This window comes from Arvicanthis niloticus, chromosome 6 (genome assembly GCF_011762505.2).
Source record: "Arvicanthis niloticus isolate mArvNil1 chromosome 6, mArvNil1.pat.X, whole genome shotgun sequence".
Taxonomy (NCBI): domain Eukaryota; kingdom Metazoa; phylum Chordata; class Mammalia; order Rodentia; family Muridae; genus Arvicanthis; species Arvicanthis niloticus.
Genome location: NC_047663.1, coordinates 25634180 through 25648332, shown reverse-complemented (window position 1 = coordinate 25648332; position 14153 = coordinate 25634180). Strand labels below are relative to the sequence as shown.

Sequence of the window (14153 nt, the reverse complement as noted above, 5' to 3'; positions counted from 1 at the left end):
TTGAAGCCTTAAGAGGCTGTGAGCTCCTTCTGTTGGAACAGCCTAGGATTCACTGAGCCTAGAAATTGAATTCTCATCCCAAGACAGGATGGTCATTCCAGGTCATGTCTGTGCTATTCCAGGGGAGCCATGGAAGAGCTTATACAAATAGGAACCAGCAGGGAGGAGAGAAATTAAAATGTAGCAATCATGGGGTAGGGGTATTTAATCTCTTTTAAGGCTTATGATAGGCGCCTGCTGGTTTTCCCCCTGATATCCCCTGACACCTACTGACAGAGTATTTACAGCACCACACAGGGGCTCAGGGCCCTGTGACAGGAGGATCACCGAGGAGGCCTATGATAGTCTTGAAACCATAAACAGCAATAGGAAGCCACTGGAGGCAGAGTCAAACTGTGTGACACGCCTCTTGTTGATGACCAGACTGCTTTTGGTTTATAGAATCGGCTGTTCTTTTTATGGTAGGTTTGGTGGGTTGGGGTTTTTGTTGTTGTTGTTGTTGTTGTTGTTGTTTCTCCTTGTTGACTGTAGTCAGCAGCATAAATCCTTTTAGGGCTGTGTGCCATTCCCCATAAACCCTTCTGATTGTGGGTGCCGGTGAGCACTGTGTCCATCTCAGGTTCATTCAACCTGCCACTCACCCAAGCCAGTCGTTCCTCTATCCTGATAATGGAGTCCAAACACCAACTTGCATTTTCAAAACCTCTTCACTGGGAGTAGAAGGGGTTCAAGGAGATTTGACAAGGTTCAGGTTGAGAGACACAGACGTTTGATCATAAGTGGGAAAAAAGCAACTTTTCACACTTATTTCTTCCAGACGAAGAAGATGTGATGCGGCGCAAGACGCATGAAGGGTTTTGTTGCGGGGACTTGGTTTATTTGTTTGTTTTGGTTTTGGGGGGTTTGGTCTTGCTTTTTTTATCTAGAACATATTCAGGTAATAATTCTGTACCATTGAGACCATTAAAGTCTCACCTTTAGCCTTCACAGTATACGGAGTCACGGAGTGGAGAACATGTATAGTTCGGATGCCCCAATACCATACACATTTATGGGTGTGTGCCCCAGTTTGAAGGTAGAGACATTCCTGCATTGAAGACGACTGCAGGTCTCCTGGGAGCCTCAAAGCACTCTTCCCATTTTTTTTTCCAAACAGCTGGGCCAAGAGAAGTTCAGATTTTATGGGGAAAAACATTGATCCCAGAAATTCAGTTCAGTTCAATCCTAAAAACTAAAACTCAAGAATCAGCAACTTAATAAAAAAGCTGTAAATTAGCACCTCTAGACAGTAGCAGGGTTCATTCAGAGCTAGGGTCTGCCTGGCTGAGCCAGTATTCTCTCCATTTTAATAGTTTAATAAAAATTAGCATAATTAACGAACATCTGTATGATCCAGAGTGGTGCAATTTGGCACTTGGAAACGAGGGCTTAAACATGATTGCTGTGAGTTTAATGTTGTTTTAATTCTTTTTGGCACTGTGCAGTGAAATAAACGTTTGGTGGTGATAGTTCTCGGCCGGCTCTCATTTGCATTTTTCTCCCTTTGATTATGAGCAATTGTGGACTCCCCAGCAATTCATCAAAGTAGAAATTATTTTAAAATACCTCGTGGTGTTCAGACTGGGCTGGAGCAATGCATGGGGGGTGGTAGTGGGAGAGAAGGCTAGAAATTTCCATTCATGCTTTAAACGCAGCCCTGCAGCCCTTTTTCGGTATCCAGCCAGGGGATGAAATCTGGAAAAGACAGTCAGATCCCAGGACCTGTAGGTGCTTTGATTAAGTTCCCAGGCTTCCACAGTGGGACACATATGGTCTTTGAGACTATGCTATCCTCTTCACTCTTCTGCTGGCTCTTTTGTTTGGAAGGGGGAGAGAGCTGCTCTCAACCCATTTATTTCTGTTCTCACCCCTGTGCTGAGGCGACTACATCTGTGGTCGGCAGGTCAGCACTCCCCTCGAGCAAGAGCAACCTGACTGGGAGCCTGGCCTTGGCAGGTGCCCTGCTGAGCCTCATCTGCTTCCAGTGGGCACCCTCTATGAGTTGGCAGAGAATACATTTCCAAGGCTCCCTACTCCTGACATCACAGCCAAAGGAGTCTGCAAAGTGTGAGTCAAAAGCCAGGGGTCATCGGTCTCAGCTAATCCCTGTAGGCCCAGTGCTTTCTGGGAAGCCATGCATACCTCGCTGACACAAAAGCTTAACTTGAGGGAGTTGACTTTGATCAGAAGACAACCCAGCAGCATCGTGCTCACCCTCCACCTCCGAGAAAGCGAAGGAGCTAAGGCTAGTTCTTATGGGTTGCTGTGAGAGAGGAAGTCAGAGGGTCACATCGAAGCCATGCAGATGGAGACATTCCCACAGCTTGGTGCACGTGGGGCAGCTCTACGAGCAAACCTAAGACAGAAGGCATGGAGATGCAGTTCAGACTGAAAAACAAACTAAAGGCAGAAACTGGCCTAACTTCAGCATGGGAAAATGGACCATGACGTCATTTGCATTGAGCTGAGCTTTGAAATGTCCTGTCTGACACAGACTGGGGAATCCTGAATATAGAGTGAGGTCGGTCACCTGGCGGGAAGAAGAAATGAGGAATAGTACAAAGAGTTGTAGACAGACGCATTCAGTTATATAAGACGTTGTTGTTGTTTGGTTTTTTTTTCTGTTTTGCCTGTGTATGTGGGTGTGTAAATGTTTCACATGGGTATATTACAGGTACACATGCAAGTGTGTATGTGTGCATATGTGTAGAAGCCTGAAGTAGATATGAAGTGTCTTTCTTCGTCTCTGTTTTTTGGTTTGGTTTGGTTTGGTTTGGTTTGGTTTGGTTCTTTGTATTTTGAGCAGGGTCTCTCTGTATAGCCCTGACTGTGTTCCACCAGGCTGGCCTTGAACTCACAGAGCTCCATCTGCCTCTGCTTCCCGAGTGCTGGGACTAAAGGTGTGCACCACCACGGCCGGCTCTGGGTAGCTTTCTTGATTAATTTCTACCTTATGCATTGAGGCAGGGTCTCTCCCTTGAGTCCAGAGCATGATGACTGTACTGCTCTAGCCAGCCTCCTGCTTCTGCTTCCCATGTGCTGGGATTACAAGCAGGGTGCCATGTGGCATTTATGTGGATGCTAAGATTGGAACTCAGGTCTTCATATTTGAAAGAGAGGTACTTCACCTATTGAACAAGCTTCCTAGCCTCTATTGAGTTTGGGTTGGGTGTGATCACGTGTATGTGTGTTTTGATTTGGGGAGGGGATGGTTTTAGGTTTGTTTCATTGGTGGTAGTTTGGCTTTTGATATTTATTTATTTATTTATTTATTTATTTGAGACAGGGTTTCACTTTGTAAACCAGGATGGCCTTGAACTCACAACAATAACAATCTTTACTTCAGGCTCTATAGTGTGAGCTATCACACTCAGCTCCTTTTAGGACCTTTTAAAATTCAGTCTTGGAGCTGGATAGATGCTTAAGCACTGGCCTGGTTGAGAGTGTCTGCTATTCTTACAAAGCATCCAAGTTTGGTTCCCAGCACCTACATGTGGCAGCTTACAACTACTTGTAACCCCAGGTCCAAGTGATTCAACACCCTCTTTTGGTTTCCATAGGCACGTGTACATAGATACATAGATAGAATGATAGCTAGATGATAGATAGATAGATAGATAGATAGATAGATAGGATATATTGCTATGATATGATTTATATGATGTCATAATCTTAATGAATTCCAAGGTAACTTAAGCTAAAAGTGAGAGAGACTCTGCTCCAAAAGGAAACAAAGTCCTTAAAGGATTAGTTCAGTAGTCACTGTCTCATGTCTGTGGCATCTGAGATTTAGCAGGTAGGAAGCCATTTGGGGCCACTGTCTCCAAAGGCAGTTGGTCTCTTTCTACCACAACCAGTTCAGTCACTGGGGGAGTATCTAGAGGTTAGTTTAGATGCAGTCTGTTCGGTTGAGAGTGCAAATTCTTACTGCCCCATCAGTTCACCAAGGCCTCACTTAAAATGCATTTCCGTGGACCCACCCTGTACTTACTGCTGAGAGCTCAACAAACAAAACCAAGAAGGGCCAGAATCTAACCCGTATCTGTCTTAGCATTAACTGTGAACTTGACGTAGTCTACAATCCTCTGGGGGTCGGGGGGAGTCTGAATTTAATAATTTTCCTTATCACATTGGTCTGTGGTCATATCTATGACAGATTGTCTTCATAGGCTTTTTATGTGTAAGAGTGCTTTGCTTGCACATATGTCTATGTACCTCAGTGGGTGCCTGGTGCACGCAGAGGTCAGAAAGAGGAGTTGGGTCTCCTGGAACTAGAGTTATAGACAGTCATGAGCCACCATGTGGATCCTAGGAATTGGACCTGGATCCTCTATAGGAGCAGTCAGTGCTCTCAACCACTGATCCATCTCTCCAGCCCTGCCTTAAGGGTGCCATCCAAAGGCAATGGTTGTAGCCGCCTGCAGCTACGGGAACCGGGTTCACCTGAGAGGAAGGCTGGGAATGAAAGGGGAATGGAGGGCGAGAAAAGCATGGGGCCAAGACAGTGTATTCTGATCAAGGCCTGAAGTTTAATATTTTGCTTTCACATATAAAGGATAAGCCCCCACCCCCACCCCCCAGAGTCTCTTCTAGGTTTAGCCCAGGGGCTGGGTAAGGAGATAGTAGCACAAAGGTGTCAAGGCAAGCTCAGCAGACGGTCCATTCTTCTTAGCTCCTGTAGGGCGCCAAGGCTGGCAATGCCATTGTCCAGTTGTTTGGTCTACTGTGGTAAATGACTTGGGCCTGGGGGAAGGGGACAAATGGTCATGGCCAATGAGCAAGCCAATCGGTGAGCCAGGAAGCAGCATTCCTCCATAGTTGCAGCCTTAAATTCCTGTCCTGGCTTCTCTCAATCATGGACTGTAATATGGAAGTATAATACAAAATAAACCCTTTCATACTTGTCTTAGTTACAATTACATAGCTAAGAAGAGACACTATGACTAGGGCCACTCTTATTTAAGAAAGACAGACAGACAGACAGACAGACAGACAGACAGAAAGAGGAGAGGAAAAGGAAAGGAAAGAAAATGCATTTAATCTGGGCTTGTTTACAGTTTCAGAGGGTTAGCCCATGATCACCATGCCAGGAAGTAGACAAGCTGGGCTCTGGACTGGAGTAGGAGCTGAAAACTTTACATCCTGATCAACAGGCAAAGGGGTAGGAGGGCAGGAGAGCGACAGAGACAGAGACAGACAGGCAGAGAGAAACAGAGACAGAGAGAGATAGACAAACAGACTGGAGAGAGACTGGAGGACCAGGCAAGAGCCTTTGAAAGCCTACTCCCAGTGACACTCCTTCTCCAGCAAGGCCACACCTCCTAATCCTTCTCAAGCAGTTAACAACTGTGGACAAAGCATGCAAATACGGGAGCATTCAAACCACCACACTCCCCTAAATTGCTTTTGGTCAAAGTGTTTTCTCACAGCAACAGAAGGAAGCTAGGGTAGTGGTAAACATCTGTAGTCCCAGCACTCAGGAGGCAGGAGGATCAGGAGTTCAAGGTCAGCCTGGGCTACACAAGCTATATAAAAAGAAAAAAGAGAGAGCACTTTTGTGGTGAACTCTTTCCTGGGAAAGCACAGGGTCCTCAATGTAGATAATAGAACAGAACCCTCAGACACAGTCAGAGAGGCAGGGGGCTGCATCTTAGAACATAACTCGGAATGGAAGTCTTAAGGCTGCTTGACATGGAGACACAGAGACTATAAAAACAGAAGACAGGCTCCAAGCAGGAGAGAACCTGTAGCCTGTGGAAGCAGCCTAGGAGAGTTCTGTTCTACTGAGGAGTTGGGTGACAACACCTAGCACCTCACAGGAGCCTCACCCACCCTTTAAGAAGTTGGAAGATGAATGCGTGCTCCGGCAGAGGGTTGTGTTGGTGCTCACGGTCTGTGCTATCACCAGAGACCATGCTGAGGTCTGTGGCACAGGCCAATGCCGGAGACCACGTGGAAGTCCATGCTCCATGATCCCACTGAGCATAAAGGGCGGGAAAGCTACTTTTGCAGTGGTATCTGCAAAATGATGACTACAGACTCACAGTTCAGAGAAGGCTTAGAAGGCTTTTGTACCAACCCCTATCTCCCTCTCTGTCTCCCTCCACTCATAAAAAGTAACAGTCTAGACAGGAAGCCATCGGAGAAAACTCTTTAAAATTGTGATAAGGACTCTGAAGTGTAGCTCTCCACAGCTGAGGTCTTTGGCAGGGATGCAGATGGAGAAGGACTCGGTTTTCTTTAAGGGTCTGGCCATGTATGGAAAACACAGTTGGACTTGTGTTTGGGGGAGGGGGTTGGAACTTGAGGGGGATCACAAAGGTGGGAGGCTGATCTAGGCAGACTGGGAAGTGAAGTGGGTATGACCAAGATACATTATGTGAAATTTCCAAATAACCAATAAAAATACTGGGTTTGAAAAACAAAGAATTTGGCAGGAACCAGGCATTGTGGCACATGCCTTTAATCCCAGCACGCAGGAGGCAGCAGCCGTGGATCGTGAGCTCGAGCCCAGCCTGGTCTACAGAACGAGTTCAAATACAGCAAAAGCGATGTAGAGAGAGACCCTGTGTCAAAAATACAAGTTGTCAAGGGGCAGTGAGAACCCACACACGCACATATATACAGTAAAAGGTTCCCATGCAGTAGCAGCATTCTCTGTGCAATTATAAGTCCTCCTGTAGGATGAAGAGTTGGTGAAGAAACTAGGGGTGCAGGCACAAAGAACAACAACTGTGGAGTGTTTCTGTATCCCCCGTGAGAGTGTAATGTGACTCTAGGGTATTGGTAATGGACAAGTGAGCAGATTTCAGTCAATTTTTGGAGAGGGAACTAATAGCACACAGGACTGATTAGAAGGGACTGGTGACATTGGGAAGGACTTGGGTTTCTGGCCTGAATAAGTGAGGGTCACTAAGACTCACTAAGGTCAAGAGCCTGGGACAGAAGCTGGGGGTGGAGCTGGGGTTGGGAGCAGGCTGATGGGTTAGATTTAGGGCAGGCTGAGATCCGGCAGCTTGGTGGACACGTACTTGGTGTTTTGCTTTCTGTTTGTTTGGATTTTGTTGTTTTGTTTTTCAAGACAGGGTTTTTCTGTGCAGCCCTGGCTATCCTGGAATTCACTCTGTAGACCAGGCTGGCCTCGAACTCAGAGATCTGCCTGCCTCTGCCTCCCGAGTGCTGGGACTAAAGGTGTGCATCACCAAGGTCCAGCTCGGCAGTTTACCTTTTAAGGTAAGCAACAGAGTAACACTAGAAACAAAAACATCACCAGTTAATTAAAGCCGGGGAGCCTAATTGGAACGCGTCCCCAATCTGCTCTTTGTCCCCTAAACCTTAGTCACAGCAGTATAAAATGTGGGTAGCATGTGCTCCCCCACACCCAGTTGAAATAAAACATCCTTGGGTCTTTTCTTATTCCCGCCAATCGTTCATTACCTTCCTGTTGTTATAGATATGCCTGCCCACCCCCCCACCCCCACCTCTTCTAAGCACACTGTCCTATCCCTGTGGTCCCACTCCCATCCTTACTACATGGAGAGGGAGATACAGCCCCACCCCTGCAGATCAGGAAGGTAAAACAAGGAGAACCTGAGGCCACATGGTTGCCAAATGGCCAACTGAGAATTTGCTCCCAGCTTATCTGACTCCAATAGCCATTACTCTATCCCATAAACTCCCAAAGAGCAAGCAGGGTTTTAAACCATCATTCTATCCCTTGAGGAAACCCAGATAGAACTCTGCACAAGGAAGACACTTGATGGATAGTATTGATTTGAACTATGACCTGTCACCCCAAATACCTTTAATGTTCTGGCATTTCAGCTAGTGTTCAGCCTTCTCTGAAGAAGCCATAGCATTCACTTGGTTAAAGGGAAGGAGTCTAGAAAGATGGGTCAGCATCTAAGAGCACATACCGCTCTTCCAGAAGACCTGAGTTCGATTCCCAGCACCCACAGCAGGTGACTCACAACCACCTTTAACTCTCTAGGAAGATCTGACTCCTCTGCCCGCCAAGGGCACCTGTACTCACATAAGTCCCCCCACCCCCACACATAAACACACACATGATTAAAAATAATAATAAACTTATTTTTAAAAGAAGAAAAGTAAGATGTAGTGCTTTATGCCTTTAAATCTGCACTGGTCTATATAGTGAGTTCTAGGGCAGGCAAGGCTACATAGTAAGACTCTGTATCAAAAAGAGGGAGGGAGAGACAGACAGAGGAAAGATTTTTTTTTTAAAGCATTTGTGTGGCAGTACGTACCTAAAACTCTAGCCCTCAGGAATCTGAGGCAGGAAGATCAAAAGTTCAAGACCAACCTGGACTGCATAGTGAATCCCTACCTTTAGAAAAATATAAAGCTGTTAGGGGCTGGAGAAACAGTTCAGAGGCTAAGAGCACTGACTGCTCTTCCAGAGTTCCTGAGTTCAATTCCCAGCAACCATGTGGGAAATGAACATCTGTAATGTCATCATATCATCTGATGCCCTCTTCTGATGTGCTGAAGACAGCTCATAAATATAAGATAAATTTGTTAATGTGTTTGTTTCTATTAAAAAACAAAAACACTTGCTGTTCTTGCTGAGGACCTGAGTCTGAGTCTGCCTCCGAACATCCTTGTAAGCAGCTCACAACCAACCAACCCCCTGTAACTCCAGCTCCAAAGGATCCAATGCCTTCTTGTGGCCTCCACAGGCACCCAAACACACACACACAGACACACACACACACGTAATTAAAAATAAAAATTTTAAGCTCTTAGGTTCAGCAGTGGCATCAAGTATGCTCAATCATGCTGCGGTGAGGATGACAACAAAATGAACATGCTTCTTTTTCTCCTCTGGATGGCTTTGTTCTAAGATGAGCTTATGTTCAATAGATAATCTTTTTTTTTTTTTTTTTTTCCAGAGCTGAGGACCGAACCCAGGTCCTTGTGCTTGCCGGCCTTGCGCCCTCCCACTGAGCTAAATCCCCAGCCCCAATTTTATGTTCTATAGATGATCTTGGGAAGGGTGTTCACAGTTCCTTCTGGAAGCCAGCAAAGAAACCAGCCACTGCCTCTCCCAGCACTGTCACAGTGTAAGATTTATACAAGTGTTTATCCAACCACCACCATCTCCTTTTCCCTTTTCAGGAGTATAACATGTATGGCTGGTGGGTAGGAGAACTGAACAGCGTCATCGGGATTGTTCCAAAGGACTATCTCACCACCGCCTTTGAAACGGAAGGAAGATGAAGCCCAGGTATCAGCGTCGGCATCTGAGAGCTGCCCTTTAGTGGAGTTTGTTGGGCATAACGTCACTAGCTGTGAGGTCGTCAATGAAGCAGCCTTTCTTTCCTCTCCAAAAATGATATTAATAAATCAGATGAAAGGGGGCAGGTGTGAACAATAACATGTATAATATTCTCAAAGATTCAAATATACTAAATAAATAAGTTAAAGTGAAGAAGGAAATGAGAGCCAGGCAGTGGTGGTGCACGCCTTTAGTCCCAGCATTCAGGAGGCAGAGGCAGGTGGATCTCTGAGTTCAAGGCCAGCCTGGTCTACAGAGTGAGTTCTAGGACAGCTAGGGGTACAAAAAGAAATCTTGTCTTGAAAAAAAAAAAGAAAAAGAAAGGAAGGAAGGAAGGAAGGAAGGAAGGAAGGAAGGAAGGAAAGAGAAAAAAGAAAAGAAAATGGGTAGACTAGAGATGCAGCTCAGATGGGTTGGTAGACTGCATAGCTGGCATGCTTGAAGCCTACGCTCATCCCCAGCACGACATAAACATAAAACTGGACATGCTGGCACACACCTATAACCTAAGCCCTTGGGAGGTAGAACAGAAGGATCAGAAGTTCAAGGTTATCCTCAGCTACATAGCAAATTCTGAGTCAGCCTGGGCTATATGAGACCCAGGGTCAGGGGAAGAGTGTAGAATTGTGTTTTCCTAAGTTTAGGGACTGGGTCACTTAGCACTGGACTCAACCAATAGTGGAAGAAAATTCAAAATAACAATGACTTGATCAATGAATTAATGTTGTCCCTTTGGATAAATTTAGAAGCAAATGGCCAGAGGCATTTGGGTTCTGTGAAGCTTCTCCTTGGGCCCCACTGTGTATGGCCAGTATTCCCCAGGCTGGCCAAGATGGATGCTTCAGCTCTGCTTCCTGTGTTGCCATCCTAGTCGGTGGAAAGATGATAAAGGCAGCGGAAGGGCAGGGCACACCTCTCTGAGGACACTTCATGGGCTTTCTACACAACTCTTCCACTCCTGGACTGCCTGACCATAGAAACACTCAAGCTGGACACAAAAAACAAACTTTGCTCTAAGTAAGCTTGTGTCCAGCTTCAAAAGGGGGTGTCTCACTACTAAAGATACAGGCATGGTGGCATGTCCCTGTGCTGCCAGTGCTAGGGAAGCTGCAGCAGAAAGATCGTGAGTTCAAGGCCAGCATAGCCTATCCTGTTGTATAACACTGGAGAGCCAGTGAAGTGTTTAAGAACATGTACTTCTCTTCCGGAGAACCTGAGTTTGATCTCCAAGACCTGTTTTAGTGTTCTAGCATGTTGGTTAGTACCCAGCAGTCTCTAAGGAAGTCATAGCATTCTGCTTGGTTTAGCAGAGAGGGAGACAGGCTGTAGAGATGGCTCAGCATTTATAAGCACTGGTTACCCTTCCAGAGGACCAGGGTTCCATTCCCGGTACCCACATGGCAGCTCACAACCCTAGTTCCAAGAGATTCAACGCCCTCTCCTGACTTCTGTGGACTCTGCACGTACGTGACACACAGATGTATCTACAGGCCAAACAACCATACATATAAAATTCAATCTTTTTTAAAGAAGTTGGAAAGCAACTCAGGAAAAAGAGCCAACACTGACCTCTGGCCTCCACATACGTAGACATATGTACATGAGTACCAGCACATACATGTGCACACACCTACACCATCACATTCATAACACTGCACACCATACCCATAGAAATTTTCAGTCTTTTATTAGGATTCCTAGGAATATAATCAAATTAACTTTTAACAGCTACTTGGGAGGCTGAGGCAGGAGGATCTTGAGTTCGAGGCCATCCTGGGCTGCAGATCAAGACCCACAATATATAGAGATGTAACTTTTAGGTAATAAAGAATATGCATTAAGCTTTATGAGCAAGAACACCATGATGTGGTAGGTTTTGGGTTTTTTTTTTTTTATTGTGTGTGTGTGTGTGTGTGTGTGTGTGTATGTGTGTGTGTCTGTACGTGTTACTGGGAATTGAATCCAGGACTTTCTGCATACTAGTAAAGTGCTCTGTCACTGAGCTGGCTGGCCCCATATGGTGTTTTAAAGTAGCAGGAATGCTTGGCTTGGGTGGGGTAGCAATGGAAGCCACTTTGGTGGTCAGTGGGCTTAGAATTTAGAATGGTAAAGGAGAGTATTCATGACTAGCTTGACATCAGTATTTCCATCTTCCGGCTGAAAATAGGGTCAGCCTTTATTGCAGGGAAATACCATCAGTGTGTCAGTGATAGGATCTATCCATGGAGTCTTCCCACCCAGGCCCCTCTATAGCTGCAACAGCGGAGTGAACTCATTCAGGAACATACATAAGACAGACCTTGCTGCTCCCGATGCTCTTGTGCGGTCACAGAGCCCCAGCTCAGGCCTGTTGTCCCAGGTTTGACTTCATGACTTCCCCAGAGAGGACGGTTTACTGGCCACAGACACACAGAGGTTGAAATTTTTCTGCCAAATCTAAACAGAACACTTTTCCCCCACTTTGCCATTTATTTAAAATGCGGCTCTTCATTCCCTCTAAACCTAACACTTCCTCTTTTAGGAGCCCGTGCCACGGCTGTCCTTTGCACACATGCCAAACGGTGCAGACCTGAGCACGGGCATTTGTATAGGAAAGGATTAGAGACAAACTGAATTCCAAAGGAACAGGCAAGAAACTGTAGGGCATTTGGAGATTCGAATACTCCCCAGCAGTAAAAGCAAAGGGGGCGCTGTGACAAATAGGTTTCAAGATATATCAGTGAGTACAAAGGTCAGCCATGGTGGGCAGGTCAACCGTGCCTCCTCGCAGCGATGGGGAGTGGAAAGCTGTTGTTTATGGCACGTGCCTATAATCCCAGAAATCAGGAGGACTGACCTAGATTCTAAACCAGCCTCAGATGTGGCTTGAGTAACAGAGCAGCTGGATTACAGAGTGAGACCTTGTCTCGAAAGACCATGCACAGTAGATCCACAGAGCTATTTGTTTATACATATATGAAACACCTCTGGAAGGAGAAAGAACAGAATCACCTCTAAGGACAGAAACACACACATACACACACACACACACACACACACACACACACACGACTCCGAGACTGGGAGTCGTAACAGGAAAAGGGTTTACTGCCATTTGTAAATCTATCTTTTAAATTTTTATTTTTATTACTTTTTAATTATGGGGGTTGTAGACATGAGTGTAGGTACCTATGGAGACCAGAAGAGGGCGCTGGGTCCCCTGAAACTGGATTAATGAATGACTGTAAGCCACCATGTAAGTGCTGGGAACCAAACTCAGGTCTTCTGCAATAGCAGGACATGTCCTTGACCACTGAGCCATCTCTCCAGACTTTTCTCCACCCCCCTTTTTTTTTGGGGGGGGGTGTTTTTTGTTGTTATTATTTTATATATATAATTTACTTTAATTTTATGTGCACTGATGTTTTGCCCGCATGTGTGTCTGTGTGAGGGTGTCAGATCCCCTGGAACTGGTGTTACAGACAGTTGTGAGCCGCCATGTGAGTGCTGGGAATTGAACCCAGGACCTCTGGAAGAGCAGCCAGTGTTTTTAACCTCTGGGTCATCTCTCTAGCCCCATTATTTTTTTGAAACATGATCTTATATATCTTAGGCTGGCTTCAGTTACTTGCTATATAACTGAGGATGACATTAAACATCTGATCCTCCTGCCTCTACCTCCTGAGTACTGGAGTGAGAGATGTGCACCCCTATACCCAGTCGGTGCCATGCTGGGGGCTGACTCCAGGGCTTCTCATGCACTAGGCAAGCACGCTAGTGGCTGAGCTGCACCCTACCCATGCTTCTATATCCTAGTCATAAAAAGAAAATTTCCCTTTCTTATCCTTTAAGGAACATATCTTCTATCCTACCCTGAGGAAGAAACAGACCATCAAAAACTCCCATTCCCTACCCTGGCCATGGATTCTTCTCTTCGCTGAACAGAGCCAAGACTCTGCTGCTTCATGTGACTTTAAGCCACTAATAAGACAAGTAGGAAGAAGACAGTTCATCAAACCTGTTCCTCAAGCAGCCAGCTTCTAGCTTATTGTCCTTTCTGTGTCCTCACACCCATAAGCCTTTTCTACAAGCCTGCTACAAAGAAGACAGCAACGAAGGGAATCATGGAAGGAAGACGTCACCGGTGGGTCGTGGCTTGCAGAGCACAAATAAAGTTTGGATTTGTTTCTTTGCCTTGTGTGATGGGGCTGAGTTCTTTCCTGATATAATATCAAGGGTTGGCAAGATGGCTCAGTGGGTAAGAGCACCTGCTGCCATGGAAACCTGATGGCCTGAGCTCAGTCCCCAGGACTCACACAGTAGGAGAGAACCTGTTCCCACAAATTGTCCTCTGACCTACACACGTGTACCATGGCACGTGTATACCCACACACATGAATGAATAAAACTAGGTAATAAGCAAATGTTAAGTTTTAATGGTATCAACATGCCACTGTTAAGTATTCTTACCATCTGCAAAGTGGGAAGGGACAGTCAGAGTGAAAGCAAAAGCCCAGACAGGGAAGGAGATTTTTTGACTGTCTTTCAGGACAGTCATCTCTGGAACCCAGGACAACTAGTGTCTGTCTGGTCAGGTCCTCAGACTGTCTTTGGTTGGCTACTTTGTTGTTTCTTCTGTGATGAACCTCTGAGACATAGCAGCGCCTGGAAATCAGCGCGTTGGAGAGCACCTTTGTGCGCACTGTGGTCTTCAGTGATGGAGTGCCACATGGGCTGAGGACAAGAGGGGCTCTCTAATACAGGGACTCCTTCTCCCTTAGCGTCACCTGCACCTAGTTCTGTGCATTGACAAGGCAACAGAACAGTGGTTGGGAAC

The 14153-nt window shown here is 45.9% G+C and overlaps 1 protein-coding gene across 1 annotated transcript in view; it reads left to right on the top strand.

Moving 5' to 3' along the window:
* Window positions 1–13309, top strand: part of Skap1 (src kinase associated phosphoprotein 1) — a 294139-nt gene extending 280830 nt beyond the window's left edge. Inside the window, exons 12-13 of the mRNA XM_076935898.1 lie at window positions 9178–9286; window positions 13169–13309. Of these exons, the coding sequence (XP_076792013.1) occupies window positions 9178–9279 (102 nt within the window). The 3' untranslated portion in view covers window positions 9280–9286; window positions 13169–13309. The remainder of the gene's footprint in view (window positions 1–9177; window positions 9287–13168) is intronic.
* The last annotated feature ends 844 nt before the right edge of the window (window positions 13310–14153 follow it).